Source organism: Gnatocerus cornutus, chromosome 7 (genome assembly GCF_029298725.1).
Source record: "Gnatocerus cornutus isolate USDA-ARS CGAHR chromosome 7, icGnaCorn1.1, whole genome shotgun sequence".
Lineage (NCBI taxonomy): Eukaryota > Metazoa > Arthropoda > Insecta > Coleoptera > Tenebrionidae > Gnatocerus > Gnatocerus cornutus.
In genome coordinates, this window is record NC_142239.1 from 402,548 (window position 1) to 422,757 (window position 20,210).

Genomic DNA, 20,210 nt, shown 5'->3' on the forward strand with positions numbered 1-20,210 from the left:
TTGAAGTCAACTCCCTCTGAGGGGTGAAATTGACCCCTTTAATTTTTAATGATAGGTACAGGACATGGCACTTTTTTTGAAGGTCCATTGGAGACCTTTACAATGATATAATTATTTTTTTTATATCTAACCCCTATAAAAAAATATTAGAACTAAACAGTTGCGATTAATTTACGTACATATCTATCAACATAACCAAGCATGTATAGCACTAAAATACGTACATTTGATTTCAAAAACAATAGCAATTTTGTATTTTTTAGAATAACCCTATCAACAGGGTGGAAATCACCCCAAAGTTGAAAAATACATTCTAACAAAAAAGGCAAAAAAAAAAAATTATATCACTGTAAAGGTCTTCAATGGGCCTTTCAAAAAAAGTGCTATGTCCTATACCTATCTTTAAAAATTAAAGGGGTTGATCTCACCCCTCAAAGAGAGTTGACTGCAAAATGTTGTAAATACGTGTGTTGTGTGTTTCCATTACAACTAAAATTGACCTGTCTCAGCTTTTTTGGAAATTCTACCAGTAAGTGCCTCAAAACGCCTCAGTTTCGTTTTCAAAAAAATTTTTATAGGGCTTAGAAATAAAAAAAAAATTATATCACTGTAAAGGTCTTTAATGGACCTTTCAAAAAAAGTGCCATGTCCTATACCTATCTTTAAAAATGAAAGGGGTTAATTTCACCCCCCATAGGGAGTTGACTGCAAAAAGTTGTAAATACGTGTGTTGTGTGTCCCCCTCACAACTAAAATTGACCTGTCTCAGGGTTTTTTGAAATTCCACCAGTAAGTATTTCAAAACGCCTCTGTTTCGTTTTCGTTGGCCCACCCTGTATAGACACATATTATTAAGTTTTAAAATGACTTAAATGCTAACACAGCGCAGATTAATACGTTTTAGAAAACTTTTTGATGATGAAAAAGTTCTTAGTTAGAAGTGGGAATGTAGAAAATGTGGAGAATCCAGAGGATATCTAGTGAGCTTGGGTAATCTTGAGAATCTAGAGGGAATGTAGAGTCACTACAGAATTGAGAAAATTTAATGGAAATCTGGTCTAAAAAAACTAGAAAGAGTCTAGAAAGTTTACTGGGAGTCTAGAAGTTTTGGAGAATCTAGAGGATGTCTAGCAAACCTCGATAAATCTAGAGCACCTAGAAAATGAACTGAGAGTCAAAAATTGCAGAATATAGCGGGTGTCTAACGAAACTGGATATCTAGAGAATCTCGAAATTCTAGTGGAAATCTAGAGTCTAAGAACAGTACAGAAAATCTAGAGAATTCAGGCAATTAAGGAACGACTCCTCACTGAAAGCGACAACGATTGATTTCTTTCTAATTAATAAAAAGCAACAAACATGTAATTGTATTTACTTTAATTCCGATTTAATTCTTATTCTAAACCCGGCCCTATCCCAAATTCGTTCTTGACCACTTTCGGGTACCTGAAAATGATTTACAATTGGGTTGCTGGCACTTTTAAGAACCCTCATAATCTTTGCGGTAATGAGAACCGTCTGCCATAAAAACGTTAGAAGAATTGGAACAGTATAATAGCAATACACACTCTGTATTGAAGGTTTTGCGGCGCTGATGCCAAAAAATATACAGAGTGTACCCGAATAATGTGTAAAGATTTTAACCGCTGTAGATAATGATTTTGCAAAAAAATCGAAGGCAAAAATTTTTCGGATTATCCGTGGAGTCGCGATAAAGACATTTTTTACCACTTTTATATTAACGTTTTTATTCCTAACTTTTCGATCGCCTGGACTGACATTGGTATTGGAACTGGTATTGGGGTTAAAATCTTTGCATTTTATTTGGGTGCACTCTGTATATGTAACAAGCAGTACTAGAAACATACCTAAAATATTACTTCAATAAAATTATTGCAGATTATGACTACAAAAAGTCGATCTTCTGTCCTTGGTAAAGCCAGTATGACCGGAAGTGACTTTTTGTCTACAGACACTGCAGGAAGTGATTCTACGGAATCGTTTCGAATGGAGGATACAAGAAAGGAGTCTAATAAAATGTTCTTTTCTGACTGAAAAATACGTGAAAATCGTTTTTGCAACTCTTTGTTAAATAAAATTTCTCAATTTTCTTTTCATTTAATTTATCCTAGCCTTGGAATTCTTATGGTCTCTTATCAGATTTTATTGTTTTTCCACACCAAATTTCATTTCAAAACTGACAAATGTCAAATTTAGGGAGGACATTAATGCCAATCTCGTCATCTCAGAATGTCGTCACGATGCCAACCTTAAATAAAGAAATAACTATCAAAGTGTAAATTCGCGAACTTTATACAACTGTAAAGACGGAAAATACAAGAAAAGTGAATCAAAAACTAATAATTTTCTTGGCAAACGAGACCGATATGTCTTTTTGATATAAATCCACAAATATTAAAGCTTTTTCTAATAAATCGTTATCATTTAAATTTTGCAAAGTGGCAGCTTGCAAGACAAATCAGCGAGAAATCGTCGTTTAGCATCGAAATAAGCGGATTTCTCTAAGAATTTTGATGATTTCGTGCAGATTTCAGCCGTTTTCTCGCGATTTAGCCGTTGAATTTTAATAAAAACTGGTGGTTTGGTGGATTTCGAGCTCTTCTTTACGAATTCAAGCCAGAAAACTGCGAAAATCAGCGAGAAATTGTCGTTTTGCATCGAAATAAGCAGATTTCTCTAAGAATTTTGATGATTTCGTGCAGATTTCAGCCGTTTTCCTCGCGATTTAGCCGTTGAATTTTAATAAAAACTGGTGGTTTGGTGGATTTCGAGCTCTTCTTTACGAATTCAAGTCAGAAAACTGCGAAAATCAGCGAGAACTTGTCGTTTTGCATCAAAATAAGCGGATTTCTCTAAGAATTTTGATGTTTTCGTGCAGATTTCAGCCGTTTTCTCGCGATTTAGATGTTGAATTTTAATAAAAACTGGTGGTTTGGTGGATTTCGAGCTCTTTTTTACGAATTCAAGCCAGAAAACAGCGAAAATCAGCGAGAAATTGTCGTTTTGCATCAAAATAAGCGGATTTCTCTAAGAATTTTGATGTTTTCGTGCAGATTTCAGCCGTTTTCTCGCGATTTAGCCGTTGAATTTTAATAAAAACTGGTGGTTTGGTGGATTTCGAGCTCTTCTTTACGAATTCAAGCCAGAAAACTGCGAAAATCAGCGAGAACTTGTCGTTTTGCATCAAAATAAGCGGATTTCTCTAAGAATTTTGATGTTTTCGTGCAGATTTCAGCCGTTTTCTCGCGATTTAGCCGTTGAATTTTAATAAAAACTGGTGGTTTGGTGGATTTCGAGCTCTTCTTTACGAATTCAAGTCAGAAAACTGCGAAAATCAGCGAGAACTTGTCGTTTTGCATCAAAATAAGCGGATTTCTCTAAGAATTTTGATGTTTTCGTGCAGATTTCAGCCGTTTTCTCGCGATTTAGCCGTTGAATTTTAATAAAAACTGGTGGTTTGGTGGATTTCGAGCTCTTTTTTACGAATTCAAGCCAGAAAACAGCGAAAATCAGCGAGAAATTGTCGTTTTGCATCAAAATAAGCGGATTTCTCTAAGAATTTTGATGTTTTCGTGCAGATTTCAGCCGTTTTCTCGCGATTTAGCCGTTGAATTTTAATAAAAACTGGTGGTTTGGTGGATTTCGAGCTCTTCTTTACGAATTCAAGCCAGAAAACTGCGAAAATCAGCGAGAACTTGTCGTTTTGCATCAAAATAAGCGGATTTCTCTAAGAATTTTGATGTTTTCGTGCAGATTTCAGCCGTTTTCTCGCGATTTAGCCGTTGAATTTTAATAAAAACTGGTGGTTTGGTGGATTTCGAGCTCTTCTTTACGAATTCAAGCCAGAAATCTGCGAAAATCAGCGAGAAATTGTCGTGGAAGCATCCTCTCTCTCACCGGTATCAACACCAGGTGTACACACTCAAAGCGACGTCACCAAGACGCCATCGTCAACACGACAAATTTTCACATTGATCGTCAACAAGACGACTTCATATTCATCGTTCATCAGACGACGTCACCAAGACGTCATCGTCAGCAAACGATCTCACAGCCATCGTCAACAGAACGACAGCTCATCAAAAAGGTCAGCCCTTCCATTTATCATTATCCCTTTTTTGCTTGCTCAAATAGGCATTGTGTGTAACTTTTCATAAAGCATCGCGATTTTTACTTGCTAAAATGGCAGAACAAGAATTAATAAATCTCAAATTCAAAAGATCGCAAATCTTTAACAAATTAGGCAGAATTAATGAATTCATCACTACGTTCAAGCCAACTGATCAAATTTCTTTGGTTAAGTCTCGTTTGGATGTAGCTCGATCAACACTGATTCACAACAATCCAGAACTGAATAACATCGAAAAATTTCATTACTTAAGGTCATCTCTCAAGGGCGATGCATCCAAAACAATAGAGAGCCTTCCATTAATTGAAACAAATTACGAAGTGGCTTGGTCTTTGTTAAAAAATCGGTTCGAAAACGAGCGATTATTAATTCATGCACATGTTCGGAAAATTCTGAATTTCCCAAATATTCCAAAAAGTTTGGCTACCAATTTAAGACAACTAGTCGATGACTTGTCAATTAATCTTGAAGCGTTAAAATCCTTAAACGTATCAATTGATACATGGGACGCGATTCTGATTCCAGTTATTACAGAAAAATTGGATTTTCAATCTTCGAAAGAATGGCAATCAAGACTAACAAACAATTTGCCAACATTGGATGAATTAAAGACCTTTCTTCAATCTCGGTGTCAGTATCAAGAATCAATTGAATACAATTTTCAAAAGCCTCAAAGCGCAACTGTTCTAACAAAGGGACACTCTAAACCTAAATTTCAATCACATGTCGTAACAAATGAAAAAAGACACTGTGTAATTTGCAAGGGTAAAAATCATTTTATCTACAATTGCAATCATTTTCTCCGTATGAAAGTTGCGGAACGAATAAAACAAATAAACTCGTTAAAGCTATGCGTTAATTGTTTACATGATAATCACCAAACGGAACATTGTAAATCAAAACGAACGTGTCGCGAATGCAACCAAAATCATAACACATTATTGCATTCAAAAGAGTTGGTTACGTCAACAAGCTCTTCTCTTCATTCTAAGAACGGTTCAAAGCAAGAGATGCTTCTCGCAACTGCTATTGTTCTCATAAAGGACATAATGGTTATTTACAGAAATGCAGAGTTTTACTCGACAACGGGTCACAGTCAAATTTTATAACCAAACGAATGCGTAAAATGTTAGGCTTGAAAACGACTTCTTCGAATAATGCAATCGTAGGCGTTGGTAATCAGCAAACCGTCTCGACAGAATCCGTAGACGTTACAATCAAATCGGTTCATAAAAATTACAACGCACACGTCACATGTTTTGTCTTGAAAGAAATTAGTGCAAACTTGCCTTCAAATAGTTTCTCAATTGATAACCTACACTTTCCTTCCGAGTTACCTTTAGCGGACGATCAATTTTACCTTTCAGATAAAATTGATTTACTTTTGGGCACAGAATTGTTTTTCGAACTTCTGCTAGATGGTAAATTTCAAATTGACGGTAAACGGCTGTACTTACAGAATACCCAACTAGGTTGGATCATTGCGGCACCGCTTGATATTCCGCGAAATAAAGTAAGTCGGTGTAACCTTGCCATAAATTAATCTCTGGACTTGGAAAACCAAATAGAACGATTCTGGGAACTTGAAGGTTATCACCCCATCCAAAAACATTTGACTTTCGAAGAAAAATTTGCGAAAACGCATTTCTTGAACACGTTCACACGTGATGATGGTCGTTTTGTAGTTAATCTTCCTATAAAGGACAACGTCATCTCACTAGGTCAATCAGACCAACAAGCCAAAAGGCGTTTTTTTAATCTAGAAAATCGATTAAAGAAAAGTCCAGCACTTAAAGCAAAGTATGTCGAATTTATGACGGAATATTCTGACTTGGGCCACATGGAATTAGTCTCGAATAATGAATCAGACAATTCAGAAACGTATTATTTACCGCATCATCCCGTCTTTAAGGACAAACAACCGTCCTCAAAATTACGCGTCGTCTTTGATGCTTCCGCCAAATCGACCAATGGCAAAAGTTTGAACGATAATTTGGTCGTGGGCCCCACAATTCAAGACGAACTATTATCCATCATTCTGCGTTTTCGTACATTTCAGTACGTATTTTGTGCTGATATCGTCAAAATGTACAGACAAATTTTAATCGATTCGAATCAAACTGATTATCAGCGTATATTTTGGCGCAGCGATAGCGATGACGAATTGCGGACTTATCGCTTAACAACGGTCACGTATGGTACTTCATCGGCGCCATTCTTGGCCGTACGTTGTTTACATCAATTGGCGCATGAAAATCGTGAAAAATTCCCGGAGGCGGCAGATATTATTTTACGAGACTTTTACATAGACGACTTAATTACGGGCGGTAACTCAATTGAAGAATTACAATCAATTCAACATCAACTGATAGAAATTTTGCGATCAGCTAAATTCGAATTAGCTAAATGGGCGTCAAACAACATAAACTTATTGCCAAACTCTGCCAAGGATTTAATAGATACCACAATAAATCTCGATAAACAACAAGATACCAAAACATTGGGTCTTTTTTGGAATTGCAATCAAGATACGTTACGGTATAATGTTCAAAACATTCTTATACCAAGTGAGTTAACAAAAAGAACGTTACTTTCGATGATTTGTCGCATCTTCGATCCACTTGGTTTAATTAACCCGATTGTAACAGTGGCAAAACTTCTTATGCAACAACTATGGGGATTGAAATTATCATGGGATGAATCGCTACCTGACGACATTAGTGAACAGTGGAAAATAAAACAAAAAATCGGAAAATGTCGAATTCCTCGGAACGTGGTACCAGCAGAAACGGTTTCTATCGAACTCCACGGTTTTAGCGATGCGTCGGAAAGAGCGTATGGAGCTGCCCTGTATTTAAAATGCACAAACTCAAACGGTGAAACTCATGCAAATTTATTAATTGCAAAATCGCGCGTGGCTCCTCTTAAAACGCAAACGATTCCCAGACTAGAACTTCTTGCGGCGCAACTGCTCGCTCAGTTAACAAATCAAACAACACAATCATTAAATTTAAAATTCGACAAGCTCAATTTTTGGACAGATTCAACCATCGTTCTCTGTTGGTTATCAAAACCTCCATCTACCTGGAAAACCTTTGTCTCAAATCGAGTTGCGGACATTCAAAACTTGACAAACATTCATGATTGGCACCACGTAGCTAGTAATGAAAACCCAGCTGACATAATTTCGCGAGGAAGTGCAGCTGAACAATTGATAAACAATTGTTTATGGTGGCATGGCCCCAACTGGTTAATTTGTGATCGTGAAATGTGTTCAGACGCATTTATCCAAAACGAGGATTTTGAAAACATTCCGGAACAAAAAAGGATAACTAAAACGACTTTGGTTAGTACGAATTCATGTGACTTGTTGAACAGATTTTCAAGTTTTACTAAATTAAAACGGATCATAGCATACATTTTGAGATTTGCAAACAACACCAAAAAAGGAAACGCGAAACAAACAGGTCATTTAAGTTCTGAGGAGCTAAATAACTCAGAAAGGTTAATCATCAAATTAATGCAACTCGAGTCTTTTGCTCAACAAATTCAAGAATTAAAATCTTCAAATGTTGTTAATAAAGGCAGTTCATTAAAAGGTCTAGATCCATTTGTCGATATAATAACGGAGTACTAAGAGTAGGAGGTAGACTAAAAAATTCTCGATACCCATTCGACAAGAAGCATCCCATGGTTTTACCAAAGAATCATTTTGTTACCTCTTTAATAATTCAATTTTATCACAAACAAAATTTACATGCGGGCGCCCAAGCCACATTATCAGCGCTGCGGCAAAGGTTGTGGATTGTTGCCGGAAGGAGCAAAGTGAGACAAGTACTCCATAAATGTATATCATGCTTCAAGGTAAAGCCAATTATTGCCTATCAAAAAATGGGTGATCTTCCGCAAGACAGATTAGAGCCGGCTAGACCCTTCGTTAACACTGGAGTAGACTATGGTGGGCCTATTTTGATCAAGGAGTCTAAAGGTCGCGGTAGAAAAACATTGAAGTCATATATTTGTGTGTTCATTTGTCTTTGCACCAAGGCGATTCACCTTGAACTGGTCACAGATCTGACAACAGACAGTTTTTTGAGCGCCTTAAGACGACTTATTTCCCGACGAGGCATGGTCAAACATTTTCGGTCGGATAACGGAAAAAATTTTGTCGGAGCTAATAATGAACTTGTCAAATTAGCTGAATTCTTCAAAACTTCCGACTTTTATAAAGATGTTATCACCGTTTTGTCCAATGATAACATCAAATGGTCCTTTTCACCACCAAGGTCACCTAACTTTGCTGGTTTAATGGAAGCTGGAGTAAAATCAGTTAAATATCATCTCAAACGTGTCGTGGGAGACACTTTGCTTACGTATGAGGAGTTGTACACACTGCTAACACGAGTAGAAGCATGCCTTAATTCCCGTCCTTTAATTCCATTATCAAACGACCCGAACGACTTGATGGCTCTAACCCCTGCTCACTTTTTGATTGGAGAAGTCCTAACTGCTCCGCTTCGCGCTGGCAGTTAATAGAGAAAATGCGCTGTCATTTTTGGAACAGGTGGAAGAAGGAGTACACATCTCAGCTACAAGGCCGCTCCAAATGGAGATCCGGAGATGCAATTGGCCTCCAACCAGGAGCTATGGTATTAATGGTAGAAAACGGTTTACCTCCACTATGTTGGGCCTTGGGGCGTATCCAGGCAATCCATCCAGGAAGGGATGGTGTCGCAAGAGTGGCCTCGGTTCGAACCACAAAAGGAGTGTACAAACGTGGTGTTTCTAAGTTGTGTGTGCTCCCAATTAATGACAAGTAGTGAAAAGGAGAACAGTGAGTTTTCTTGAAAAATTTATTTCTTTCAATTTTTTTTTGTTAATTGTGTTTTGATTTTTTTGTTTTTGTTATTTGTGTAAGACGTCAAAAATTGAGACGAAGGTAACAACATTAATGTGAACAAACCTCCCCGCTAACATATGTTTTACTTGACCTTGACTGATTGGTTCCCCTTAACTTATTTGAGGGAAATATCTTTAGTATGCTGGTGGTCGTGATTACGTGCGCTTGGGCGTCTGTGTCGTACCCGTCAGGGTCGTACTGGCCCATTACGGAGTTGTTGCTCTACGTCGTTCTGAGCAAGTGTATTCCTCTGTGTTAACCCTTTCCTTCAGGGGCTTTGGCCCCTGGCAGACTCGTGTAAGTTGGAATGGCAGAGCGAGTATAATTCACTATGCTATAAAACCCTTGGCAGACATCTAGATGTAATTCTTGAGCACTGGGTCTCCCCTGGGGGGGGAGGTCCAGGTGAGGCAGACTTTAGCTCATGTAATGGAGAATCCGGAAGGGTTCTCGTGGGCACACAATGCAAATGACGAGAATGTACGGCGGACGTGTTGGAGGGGTCCCCGTGTCCTGTCGTGGGACGCCGTTTAGTACATGGGTGTGATGGGGATGTGCCCCATCACCTTGGTGGCTGGAACTCTCACACACATCGTGAGTTGATGCCGCGGGCTGTATATCCCCGAACTATACACCTTTCAGCGATTATGTCGTTGACCAGGAGGTCATCTCCAGAGGGTTGACAGATGGCAACAGTTCGAGCCTAGCATCGCCTCGGGCAAGGGGGTGGAACACCCCTGGTGAGTGTACCCTTCTTTCCTATCCATAATTACAGATAAACAGGTGTTGTTATCTTTTGTTTCGAGTCAATCAATGTGGTCCCAATTTTGGTGGGTCCGGTCCTGACTAAATGTACCGATAGGGTGGTTCAGATGTCTGGTGAGTCGATTAGTAGTTTTGATTGGCCATAGCTAGTACCTGTTAATTAATTTGCGATAATCAACGACATCGAGACCAGTATTGGTCTCACATTTGTTTATTTTTATTTTTTATTTATTTATTGTATTTCAAGTTTTTTGTTGAAGCCTACAAACCTTCAAGGGGGGCGGCTATGTTGCGTACCCAACGCACATGCATTTTCATGGAAAGCGCCACACTGATTCAGACAGAGATGTGTGGTGGGGATGCGCTAGCCGCCGCCACAAGCAGTGTGTTGTCGGCGGTAAGACAGTAATGTACAAGTAAAATAAACTGTAGAAACCAGCACCCGATAATTTGGAAGTTAACCCCACCTGCGTTAACATCTTTCAAATCCGCCAAAGTTTTACAGCATTCCTTCACAAACATCTTTATGCTGTCTCAAGATTTCAACAAACATCCACAACTATTTTGAGAATTGATGTGAATTCAAATTGGAGCAAACGAAATAAGAATATTTCTGTATATTTGGCGTGACACTTTTAATTATGTATTATTATAATAAGTGAAATAACTGATAAATAAAATAATTGACTAGTTCTTTGAAATTTGTCAGATTAGTGACATCTGAAAACTCTAACCTTAAAAATGGCATGGTTACACTAGGAAAACAGTGGAACTAAAACGTTGGTTTCACAGTCGAAAAGTTACTAAAGTCACGTGAGTTAGTTTCCTTATAATGAAAATACATATTACATGCATGTTTCATAATGTCATAGTTACTAATCAACAAACGACAGGGTTCTTGCCTAGTTACTTACTACTATGGGAGTAGAAAAAATAAATTATTATTACACCAAAGTAACGACACGAACGAAAAATTAGTTTGTTTGCTTTATAATTATATAATTTGTTTTTGTAACACAACTACTAACTAAAATTGATTTTCTTATTTTGTGATATTAAAAAGGTACAGATTTTCTTATCTTACTTTGTTGTAATTAAGAGAATTGTTTATATTTAGATATAATTTTCATTGAACATATAAATAATAATAGTTTGGTTTTTTTTCAACTTATTTTCTTACCATATCAAATATTATGTACCAACTAACATAAAGTCGTAAGTCCCGGTTTAATAAAATATTAAAAAATACTCAGTAGAAATGTATAATTTAATCAAAGATTAAAGGCAAAAAAATGAGATTATTTTCCATTACAATTTACAGATTCTCAAACTACCTTAAAATCAGCGAAATGCACATAAAATAAAACAGGGTACATAACTAACAGAGAGAATGATTTTAACATTCATAGCTATCCTCTACAATTGTTTCTATGTTTGGTTCATCTTGCAGTGTTTTTTTCTCAAAATTTTCTAAATACCTGATGCTAACTTTACGATCATCAGAGAGATGAAGACCAATTAAAATTTTCTTTAAACCCTTTCTTTCATTTCCTTCAAGTTCAAATGCTTCATAGTATTTTTTCCGTAGACACTGTTTTAGGGCCTTCTTTGCAGAATCTTGTTTATGCCGCTTTAGTTCAATTATAATTACTGCACATTTTGAAATAATAATTAAATCAAGCTCGGGTGAGCAATCCAACTTCCCACAACTAGAAATTAACATCCAAAGGTCACAGTGAAAGTGAAAATGAGCTGTTGGTAATTCTCGGTCGGTATACAAATTTTCCACAGATTTTTTAAACGCAACATATTTCATAGGTTCATGCTTCTCTCCACTTCCTAAAGACTTTAATGCATTCACAAATGACTCTTGTTGTTCTACAGTAAACAGGTTAGTTTTAAATTTTACCAAAGCCTCCTGAAGTTTGTCTGTAAATACTTGTTTCAATTCTAGATTCGGAATTTGTAATGTCCAATTCCCATCATTCTTGTCAATAACGTTAAAGTACCCACATTGTGTGAGAAACTGAAGAGCTAAGTCTACCTGCACTAGTTCGATACAATTCAAAATTGATTCACGTAATGATTTCAGATTATAAATATCGTTCAACTCTATAGTTTTTGCTATGATGGAAATTTTCTCATTGTCTCTAACGGCAGGAAACACCTTCTCCCGCATTTTTTCGAATTTAAATAGTTGACAGATATATTTGGTTCCAACCGATTCAATCCAATAACTTTTTCGTACGAGATTCGGTAAATAATTGGTAATAGACACAGGATTAGAAATAGTTGTATCTTTGTCTCCCACTACAGTGTAATTGTTGTACCAAAGAGTAATTTCATCAAGAGCTTTTTCTCTTTGACTTCCTTCTTTGACACAGTTGTTAACTAAAGCGTTTACTTCTTCTCTGGTAAATCCAAAGAATTTATAATAATCATAATCCTTGTCCAAGAATGTTCTACGTTTCACATTGTTAGCTCCTAATGAAATCGTACCGCCTGATGCAGTGACAGAAAAAATTATTACTCGTTGAACAAATTGTGCTGATATCTCATCTTTACATAAAAGACGCATTAGTTCTCGTATGAAAAACATAATCTGTCGGTCTGATGAGTTTTCACTAAATAACATATTCATAAAAGGTGCGTCGAACTCGTCAATCAATATAATAATTTTCTTATGGGTTTGTTTTGTTTGATAGTGGACCGACAAAACCTCGATCAAATATTTAAAAGCCCTTTTTATGTATGATTGTGCTGTGTTACGATCTATTGCCTTGTTCCAATAATCATCATCATCGGCATATTTCAAATAGCACAAGAAAGGTTTAATATCCAGTTCTCCCATATCGTTACTTGACCAGCTGAATTTTTCACCATCTTCGTGAATTAAACATGTTTTATATTTTCTAAACAGCTTCATTATCATATTTCTAAGACTCTCCAAAAAGTCGCTATATGACGTTACTGATAATTGTGCAAAATCAAGAAAAATTACTGGATGCTGTCCGCAATGCTTGCGAAAAAATCTTTTACTTCCACAACCATGATTCTCTATGCATTCTTCAGTACATTTGTAAATTCTGAGATCCTGGAAAAGTTTATATTTCTCCAACTTTTGTTGTTCACTGCTGACAATTTCAAAAAACTTCTCCAGCATTTTGCAAGCCATAGTCTTGCCAAATCTGGGCGGTGCAGTGAGAAGTATTCTATGTGCATCCTTCATAACGCATTTAATAAACATAGACTTGTCCACAAAAGTCGATGTCCAACGAAGAACTTCAAAAACCAAGTCAGGATCCTGAAAAGACATAACAAATTGTAATATCCATGAATTCCTATTTGAACATAAAACAAATTGTACATTTGTTCGAAGCAAGTTACTTACGTCTTCACTTTCATTTGAGCCTCCGGAAGTGTCCAAAGATGTTACATCATCCAGTAAATTTAATCCAAGTAATTCCTATAACAAAAGTGTAATACCATGTTACCGTGTGATACAATAATATGTCTGGTCTTACTTGGTCTGAATAGACAGGTTTACTTTCGACTTTTTTGCGCCTTGATGAGGATGAGGAGCCCTCCATCAGATCTACCTGAAAAAAATTTTATATTCAACGAATTTTTTTATCTGTAATCTGTATGAGTAAAAAAATATTAACAAAGTTCCGTTCAAAATGATTTAAAAAGATTCAAAATAAATTTTTTACAATAAATAAAAAAATGACCAATACTAAAGAGAACAAAATTGTAGCAGAATATTATACACCATTAAAAACAAGACAACCATCTGAACTCCAACAATTTCAATGAAGTAACTCAAATGAGAAATCGTAATTTTGCCATTGAATATCTCAATTCGACTGTAAATAAAAAACTAACAAAGACAGAATTTTGCAAATCTAAAAATATTTCTAGAAATTCCCTAAATATGGGACTAAATTCAGTTGGAATTAAGATTGCATGTAAAACGAGAACAAATGAGAACAAACGGGAACAATCCGGGACAAAAGAGAACAAATCGGAACAATTGGGAACAAAAGAGAGAAAAAATAAAATAAAAAAATATTCGATAATGTAGAACATAAAGCAGGTAGTCGTAAAAATATAAGTTTAGATGAAGAAGCACATAAATTAATTAGTAAATCTTTAGAAACTTTTCAATCATAAATGGACAAACTAGTTTCATACATTCCCAACGATGAGAAAGAAAAATGGAAAAAAGATTTAAAACCTATTATTACTGAAATAGACAGATTAGAAGATGGAGCAAAAATAGTCGGTTTCAAACAAGAAGTAGTAGATAAATATATTGCAAGAGCTAACAGCTAATTTATTCCTTGAACAATTAATTATGACAGACTGTGAACTAGAATCCGCTAATAATAAAATCGATGAATTGGAATATAAATTAGACAACTACAATAATTATGATCCTAAGAAATTAGCAGAATTAAGAAACAAAACAGTAGTAATACCATCAAACATCGATGATGTAAAGAAAAGAACTCTCAAAATATTTGAAAGACATACTAAAAATATGAGAGCAATAAATGAAAAAACTCAAAAATTGTAAATTAAATGGAAAGTACTGTATTCAAGAATTTAAATATATTCAATGCAGAATATCCAAAATTCAGAAAAAAGTCTTATTCAACAAGTTAATAAATTAAAAATTATTATTTTTATTCTTGCGTTTATTATCGTAATTGTTATTATTGTTTTCTTAATTTATTACTTCAACGCTAATAAAAAATAGTTCAACAGTGTCCATGAACGTACCTATGATGATACTAATACGTGTCCATAAGCTAATGTATCTGTAGAATTAGGTAAAAGATATCTTTTATCATCTTTCCAACTTAGAGACTTTTTCTTTACTTCTTCAGTAAAAATATCATGTTTATGACTCCTAATCACTCTCTGTCTATGGAAGTATTCAGTTTGATTGAATAAGCAATTTTTGTAATCTTCAAAACTTATTTCTTTCTTCAATACTGCTTTCTTGAAACCTTTTAATTTTTTTGAAACACACGTTTCAGTTCTGTAACTGTACATTTTTGACCTTAAACCTATGTATTCTAATATCTTAATACCATTCAATTCATCTTTGAATTTCCCTATTACTTTCTTATTTTTATCAGAATATAATGGATGGTCCTTTGGATAATCAGATGTATCAAAATAGTCGGGTTTGTTTTTCATAAATTCATAGAAATCAGCCACTTTAATCTCATATATGAAACTGTCGGTATCTCCATAAAGAAGTTTTATTTTTTCATTAAATTCTTTTTTAATTACATTGTAATGGAAGTTATACATTAATAATTTCGATAAATCTAATACGGCTTGCCCAATGTAAATTGGTTTATTAAACAATACTTTGGTTTTATAATTGTGAACTGCTGCCAGGTGTTTGCTAAATATAGTTCTGTGTTTAAAATTAGGTTTGTTTATCGCTTTTTGTAATTTTTCTTCATCACAATATAATTTAATATTTTGTTGGTTTCTAACAGATTGCATAGACTTACCATATGGTGCATTAACCATTAGTTTCCAGAAATCTTTTTCAAAATCATTTTTCGCCTTCTGTCTTTGTTAAGTATTAAATTTTACATATGGTGCTATGAAATTTGACTGAGTAAATTGTATACCTCTGTGAACCTTTGTTATTCTAATACCTAAACTTTTGTAAAGTTTTAATGTTTTGTAATGAATTATATAATTTTTCTTATCATAGAAATGACAAAGTAGTTTTTCTACTTTTCCGCCCGGGGGAATTTTATTTTCCGGAGCCAAAGGCAAGTCATTGAATTTGTTATGAATAGCCAAGTCTACAGGTAATGCTAAATCGACTTCTAAAACATAACCGGTATCACTATCTGATAACAGTATACCATCAACATTTTTAATTTCATCACAAGTCAACCATTTAAAGTTTTTTTCTGGTTCTCTCTGAGATAAAGCCCATCCATATAGATTATTAGCATCTATATAGATAATCTGAGTATTTTCATCTGCCTGCGAATACCTGTTACTACACTGTGAAATACCTCCTCTAATTCCGTTTTCAAAAAACAAATACATTTCATAATCAGTTAATAATTCCAACTTCACTGAAGTATATTTGAGCATACAGTCCCAAGCTAACCCCGGAGTTGTATAATACCAAACAGGATCCAGTCCATAACTCTTTTCTAAACATAAATCTCTAAAATTTTCAAATACATCAGTTAATAGCAAAACATCTAGTTTTAAGTATAAATCATGCCATTCACCCAAGTTTTCAATTTTAAAATATTTCCATACTTTCACTGCATGTTTGAATTCTTCTTGAGAAATTCCTTCTTTTGTGAGCGAAGAATAAAATTTATCTATTGATGGAAGTTTTGTTTCAGAAAATTCCTTTTCTAATTATCTTGCTTTTTTCTTTCCTAAATAACACATCTAATTCATGATTTGAAAAGTATTTAATTATTTCTCTCAACTGACTTGATTCCAGATTAGATGACAAATTGTCTAGGCTACTTGCTAAAAATCTAAATGAATCGATAAATCTCAGTTCGATATATCCATTATCATCCATTCTTAAAATTTTACTGAAAGAAATATATTTCTCTTCGTTATTAGGTATTAATTTCAATTGACTTTTATCTTCTCCTAGATTTTTTATAAACAAATGACAATCGTAAGCGCTTAAATTATGAAACAAAATTGGAATAAACAATGGTTGTCTATATTTCAAATTGCATTTTCTACAAGCAGCTCCTCTATATTTTCCAGTGTAGTGATCATGATCTCTTACTTTTGGGTTTTCTATAGAAAAAAGATAACAAATTTTTTGTTTTTTTATATTCTTCTAGTTCGATATCTTTTATGGGTTTATTTTCTTTTAATAACTTGTATATTGTTCTGGCATATTCAGTTATTCTTTTTATAAAACATTTATCACTTTCCTCTCCTCTGTAAATTTCCAATGGGTTACCAATATTATTATAAGCACTCTTAATGTATAATCCATAACCACAGGGAATATGAAATTGTGTTTTATGAGTATATGATGATTCAGGATTTGGTTCGCATGTATGAATAGGTTTCAGAATAGATTCAAAATCAGAATAAATTACATACGGATGTCTTAACATTCTTTGAATATTTTTAAATTTTAATATATTATCTTCAGGCATGTTCGGAACACATGGTTCATTACTAAAGCACACATTTTGATGTTTCTTTAAAGCATCTTCAGTTCTAGCGGAGTAGTTTAAACATCTTCTACAGAAATGTTTTTTGTTTCTATTTACTTCCAACTGATCATTCAACAATCGACTCAAATTCTTGATCCAACAATAATGATTTTTGTCTTTATTTCCAAAGTATAGTAAGTCGATATTCATTTCATATATTTGCTTATTATTATGATACAAAGGATAAAATATTTGTTCTTCGTAACTAAACACGGTAACATTAATTTTATTATGTGATTCAAATTTAGGTATGTCCTGGATTTTGACAGGAATTTAATTCATTTATATATTCCGGCTTATTATAATGATTCAGTCTATCTACGTGTTCTTTTGCTTGATGTAAACATGATATTACGCTGTACATAAAGCATTTATTATCGTTGTTTTTAACATTAACGCAAGCTTTTTTATCTTTAATCCACTTGGGTAATTCTACATATGAATTTCCGCTTAACGGTGTATATTTGTTTATATTAATGCGCAAATAATTTATATTTTTCAAAGTCCATCCAGATCCCTTATCTTGCAATTCATCACATCTTGATATAAATAAATCCTTTTGTTCATCCCAATATTCCTCCAGATCATCTTGTTCTCTTAGTATAACATTTGGTAACTGAAATTTATGTATCATTATAAAGTCTTCATTTTCGTTTCATAAATTCGCATTCCATCTCTAAATTGATTTTAATATTTTTATGGAGATTTAAAGCATTTATAACTACTTTAATAGCCTTTTCTTTTCTCATATCCATATATGTTTCTATATCTATACCTTCTTCTAGATTATTATGCTGATAGGTTAATAATCTTCCTTTAAAAGCAACCTGAACTAAAATAAAATCTGGCTCTGGATTATGTCTTGCTTTATGCAACTGCATTCGACTTTCCTTAATATATTTTCCACATTCATCACACTTGATCTTTTTTACTCTTTCTTTTTTCGGTTTAGAAAATATGCCATCATTAAACGGAAATATTTCCAAGCTCTTTTTGTTTTCTCTTGTTACTTTTAATTGCTCTTCAGCATGAATAATCTCGTTTACCAATTCTGCCTTATTGTATCTTTTAATGTATCTTATACCTAAAGATTTTGCCATATTACGTAATTCAAGCAAACGACGACTATTCAAATCATGTTTTAATTTATGCAAATGTATTCGAGTTTCCTCGATATATGTTCCACATATATCACATTTGATCTTCTTTACTCTATTTTTTTTTGGTTTAGCAAATATATCGTCATCAAACTGAAATGTTTTTAGGTTCTTTTTGTTTTCTTTCTCTTTATGTAGCTGCATTCGGGTGCTTTTGATATATTTTCCACATATGTCACACTCGATTTTCTTAACTCTCTTTTCCTTTGGTTTAGCAAATAAATCATCATCAAATGAAAATATTTCTGAATTCGCTTCGCTCATTATTTTCTTTTCGTTTTTTATTTTCTCATGTAATCGCTCTTCAGCTTTAATAATAGCTTTAATCAAGTCTGCTTTATTATATTTTCTAATATATTTGATGTCTAATGATTTTGCAATATTAAACAGATCAGATAAACGTAGATTACTCAAGTTCCTTCGTTCCATTTATTATAGAAAAAAATCTAACAAAATTCTGTTTTTATATGCCTTTTAAAATTAGTTCTAGTGTAATATCTACCACAAACACATTACAAACGAGTAGAATTAACTGCTTTTTTACATTGTTTACATGTTTTTTCATATTTATTTCTATAGTTATAAAAATCACCTGGACATTTTGGTTCTAAACAAACCGAGCAACGACTAGTCATTTATTAGAAAATTTATTCATCAAAGACTTCAAGATTAGGAAAGTGTATTTTAAGAAAACCTAATTTTGCCAAGTTTAATATATTGTTTTCATACATTTTAAATTGATTATGCATATTTTTAAATACTAATCGTTCAAAGTCATTATTTGGTTTGCTTCTCATATCGTTAAACTTTTTTTGAAACAGTTGCCATGCTTCTTGGTCATCGTTATGTAAGCGATTCATTTAATTTATTACATTTTTTTTCACAAGAAATTATCCATAAACAGTGAGTGCTAAAACACACTGTCCCTGTTTAGGTAAAATTGTGAGAAGCCTCGAGATTCAAAAAATATGTGTTATATATGGAGGTGATCAATTTAATGTTTATTTAATTAATTGTCGGAAAAAATAATACTTGTAATCAAAGCGATCTAGTGCAATATACGAGGCCTACGTATTATAAAAGTCTACATAAAATGAATGAAAAGCTAGATATCAACCTAGGTTCAAGGGAAAAGACAGCAATTATTTTAGTTTTAGTTTTTTAATAATATAAATAAAGCTATTAGAAATAATTATAAACAAAATATAGAAAAAATCAGGATTATTTTCTTTAATTTTATAATCCAAGAAAGAAGAAGCAAAAAAAGTGTCCATCAGAAGTATTTCCCCCAAATAAGAAAGCATGACAAATATAAAAATTTGAATTGAAGCATTTGAAAAACCATAATTTAAAACTGAGAGATTTATTATTATACATGGGATTGGTATATGAAGCGTAGTAATTATTTTGAAACAGCTATAACACAGGAAGACAAATATAATCACTCAGTAATCAGTGTTGCCAACCGTGGGAATTTTTTTGGCTTATTTAGCTGAATTTCATACAAAATATATTCGTTTAAAGATGATTTTCAATAAAAAATTCCCACGGTTGGCAACACTGTCAGTAATTTAAAATAAATTAAATGATTGACATTAATAATACTATTATTTGTTGTAATATTGGGTTACACGAGAGAGATAAAGGACGAGATTTTAAGAATTTTTCAAAAGATAACGAAATTACATATGAAGAAATAGAGTAGATGGAATGAATGAATATATACAAAATGATTAAAAATTTTAAAGAAATAATAATGATGTTGAATAACAATAAGGCAAAAAAAGTTATGAAATATTATTTTAATTAAAAGAGTTGGTAGATAAATAGGAAAATTACGGTAACGAATATAATCTTTTAAAGCAATATAAAATTAATCCTAATCCATTAAACCAGTTTGAGTTTATAAATACAAATAACTAGTCCTATAAAATTAATTTGAGTACGTGGTTTACCGATCTATGGTTTCCGTTATTCAAAAGAAAAAT

At 33.5% G+C, this 20,210-nt stretch overlaps 3 protein-coding genes and 1 pseudogene across 3 annotated transcripts; 2 read left to right on the forward strand and 2 right to left on the reverse strand.

The window, feature by feature from the left end:
- The first annotated feature begins 5,963 nt into the window (after positions 1–5,963).
- On the forward strand, positions 5,964–7,787 carry LOC148170546 (uncharacterized). Its single transcript, XM_088041323.1, has one exon. The coding sequence runs from the start codon at positions 5,964–5,966 to the stop codon at positions 7,785–7,787; it is 1,824 nt and encodes a 607-aa protein (XP_087897449.1).
- Positions 7,788–8,041: 254 nt separating this feature from the next.
- LOC148170547 (uncharacterized) lies at positions 8,042–8,683 on the forward strand. Its single transcript, XM_088041324.1, has one exon. It carries the CDS (start codon positions 8,042–8,044, stop codon positions 8,681–8,683), a length of 642 nt encoding a protein of 213 aa, XP_087897450.1.
- Positions 8,684–11,070: 2,387 nt separating this feature from the next.
- On the reverse strand, positions 11,071–13,420 carry LOC148170548 (uncharacterized). Its single transcript, XM_088041272.1, has 2 exons — positions 13,340–13,420; positions 11,071–13,281 (listed from the first exon to the last, which is right to left on the reverse strand). The coding sequence occupies exons 1-2, from the start codon at positions 13,403–13,405 to the stop codon at positions 11,212–11,214; spliced, it is 2,136 nt and encodes a 711-aa protein (XP_087897398.1). The 5' UTR covers positions 13,406–13,420; the 3' UTR covers positions 11,071–11,211.
- Positions 13,421–16,609: 3,189 nt separating this feature from the next.
- Positions 16,610–18,039, reverse strand: LOC148170549 (uncharacterized; annotated as a pseudogene).
- Positions 18,040–20,210: the final 2,171 nt, after the last annotated feature.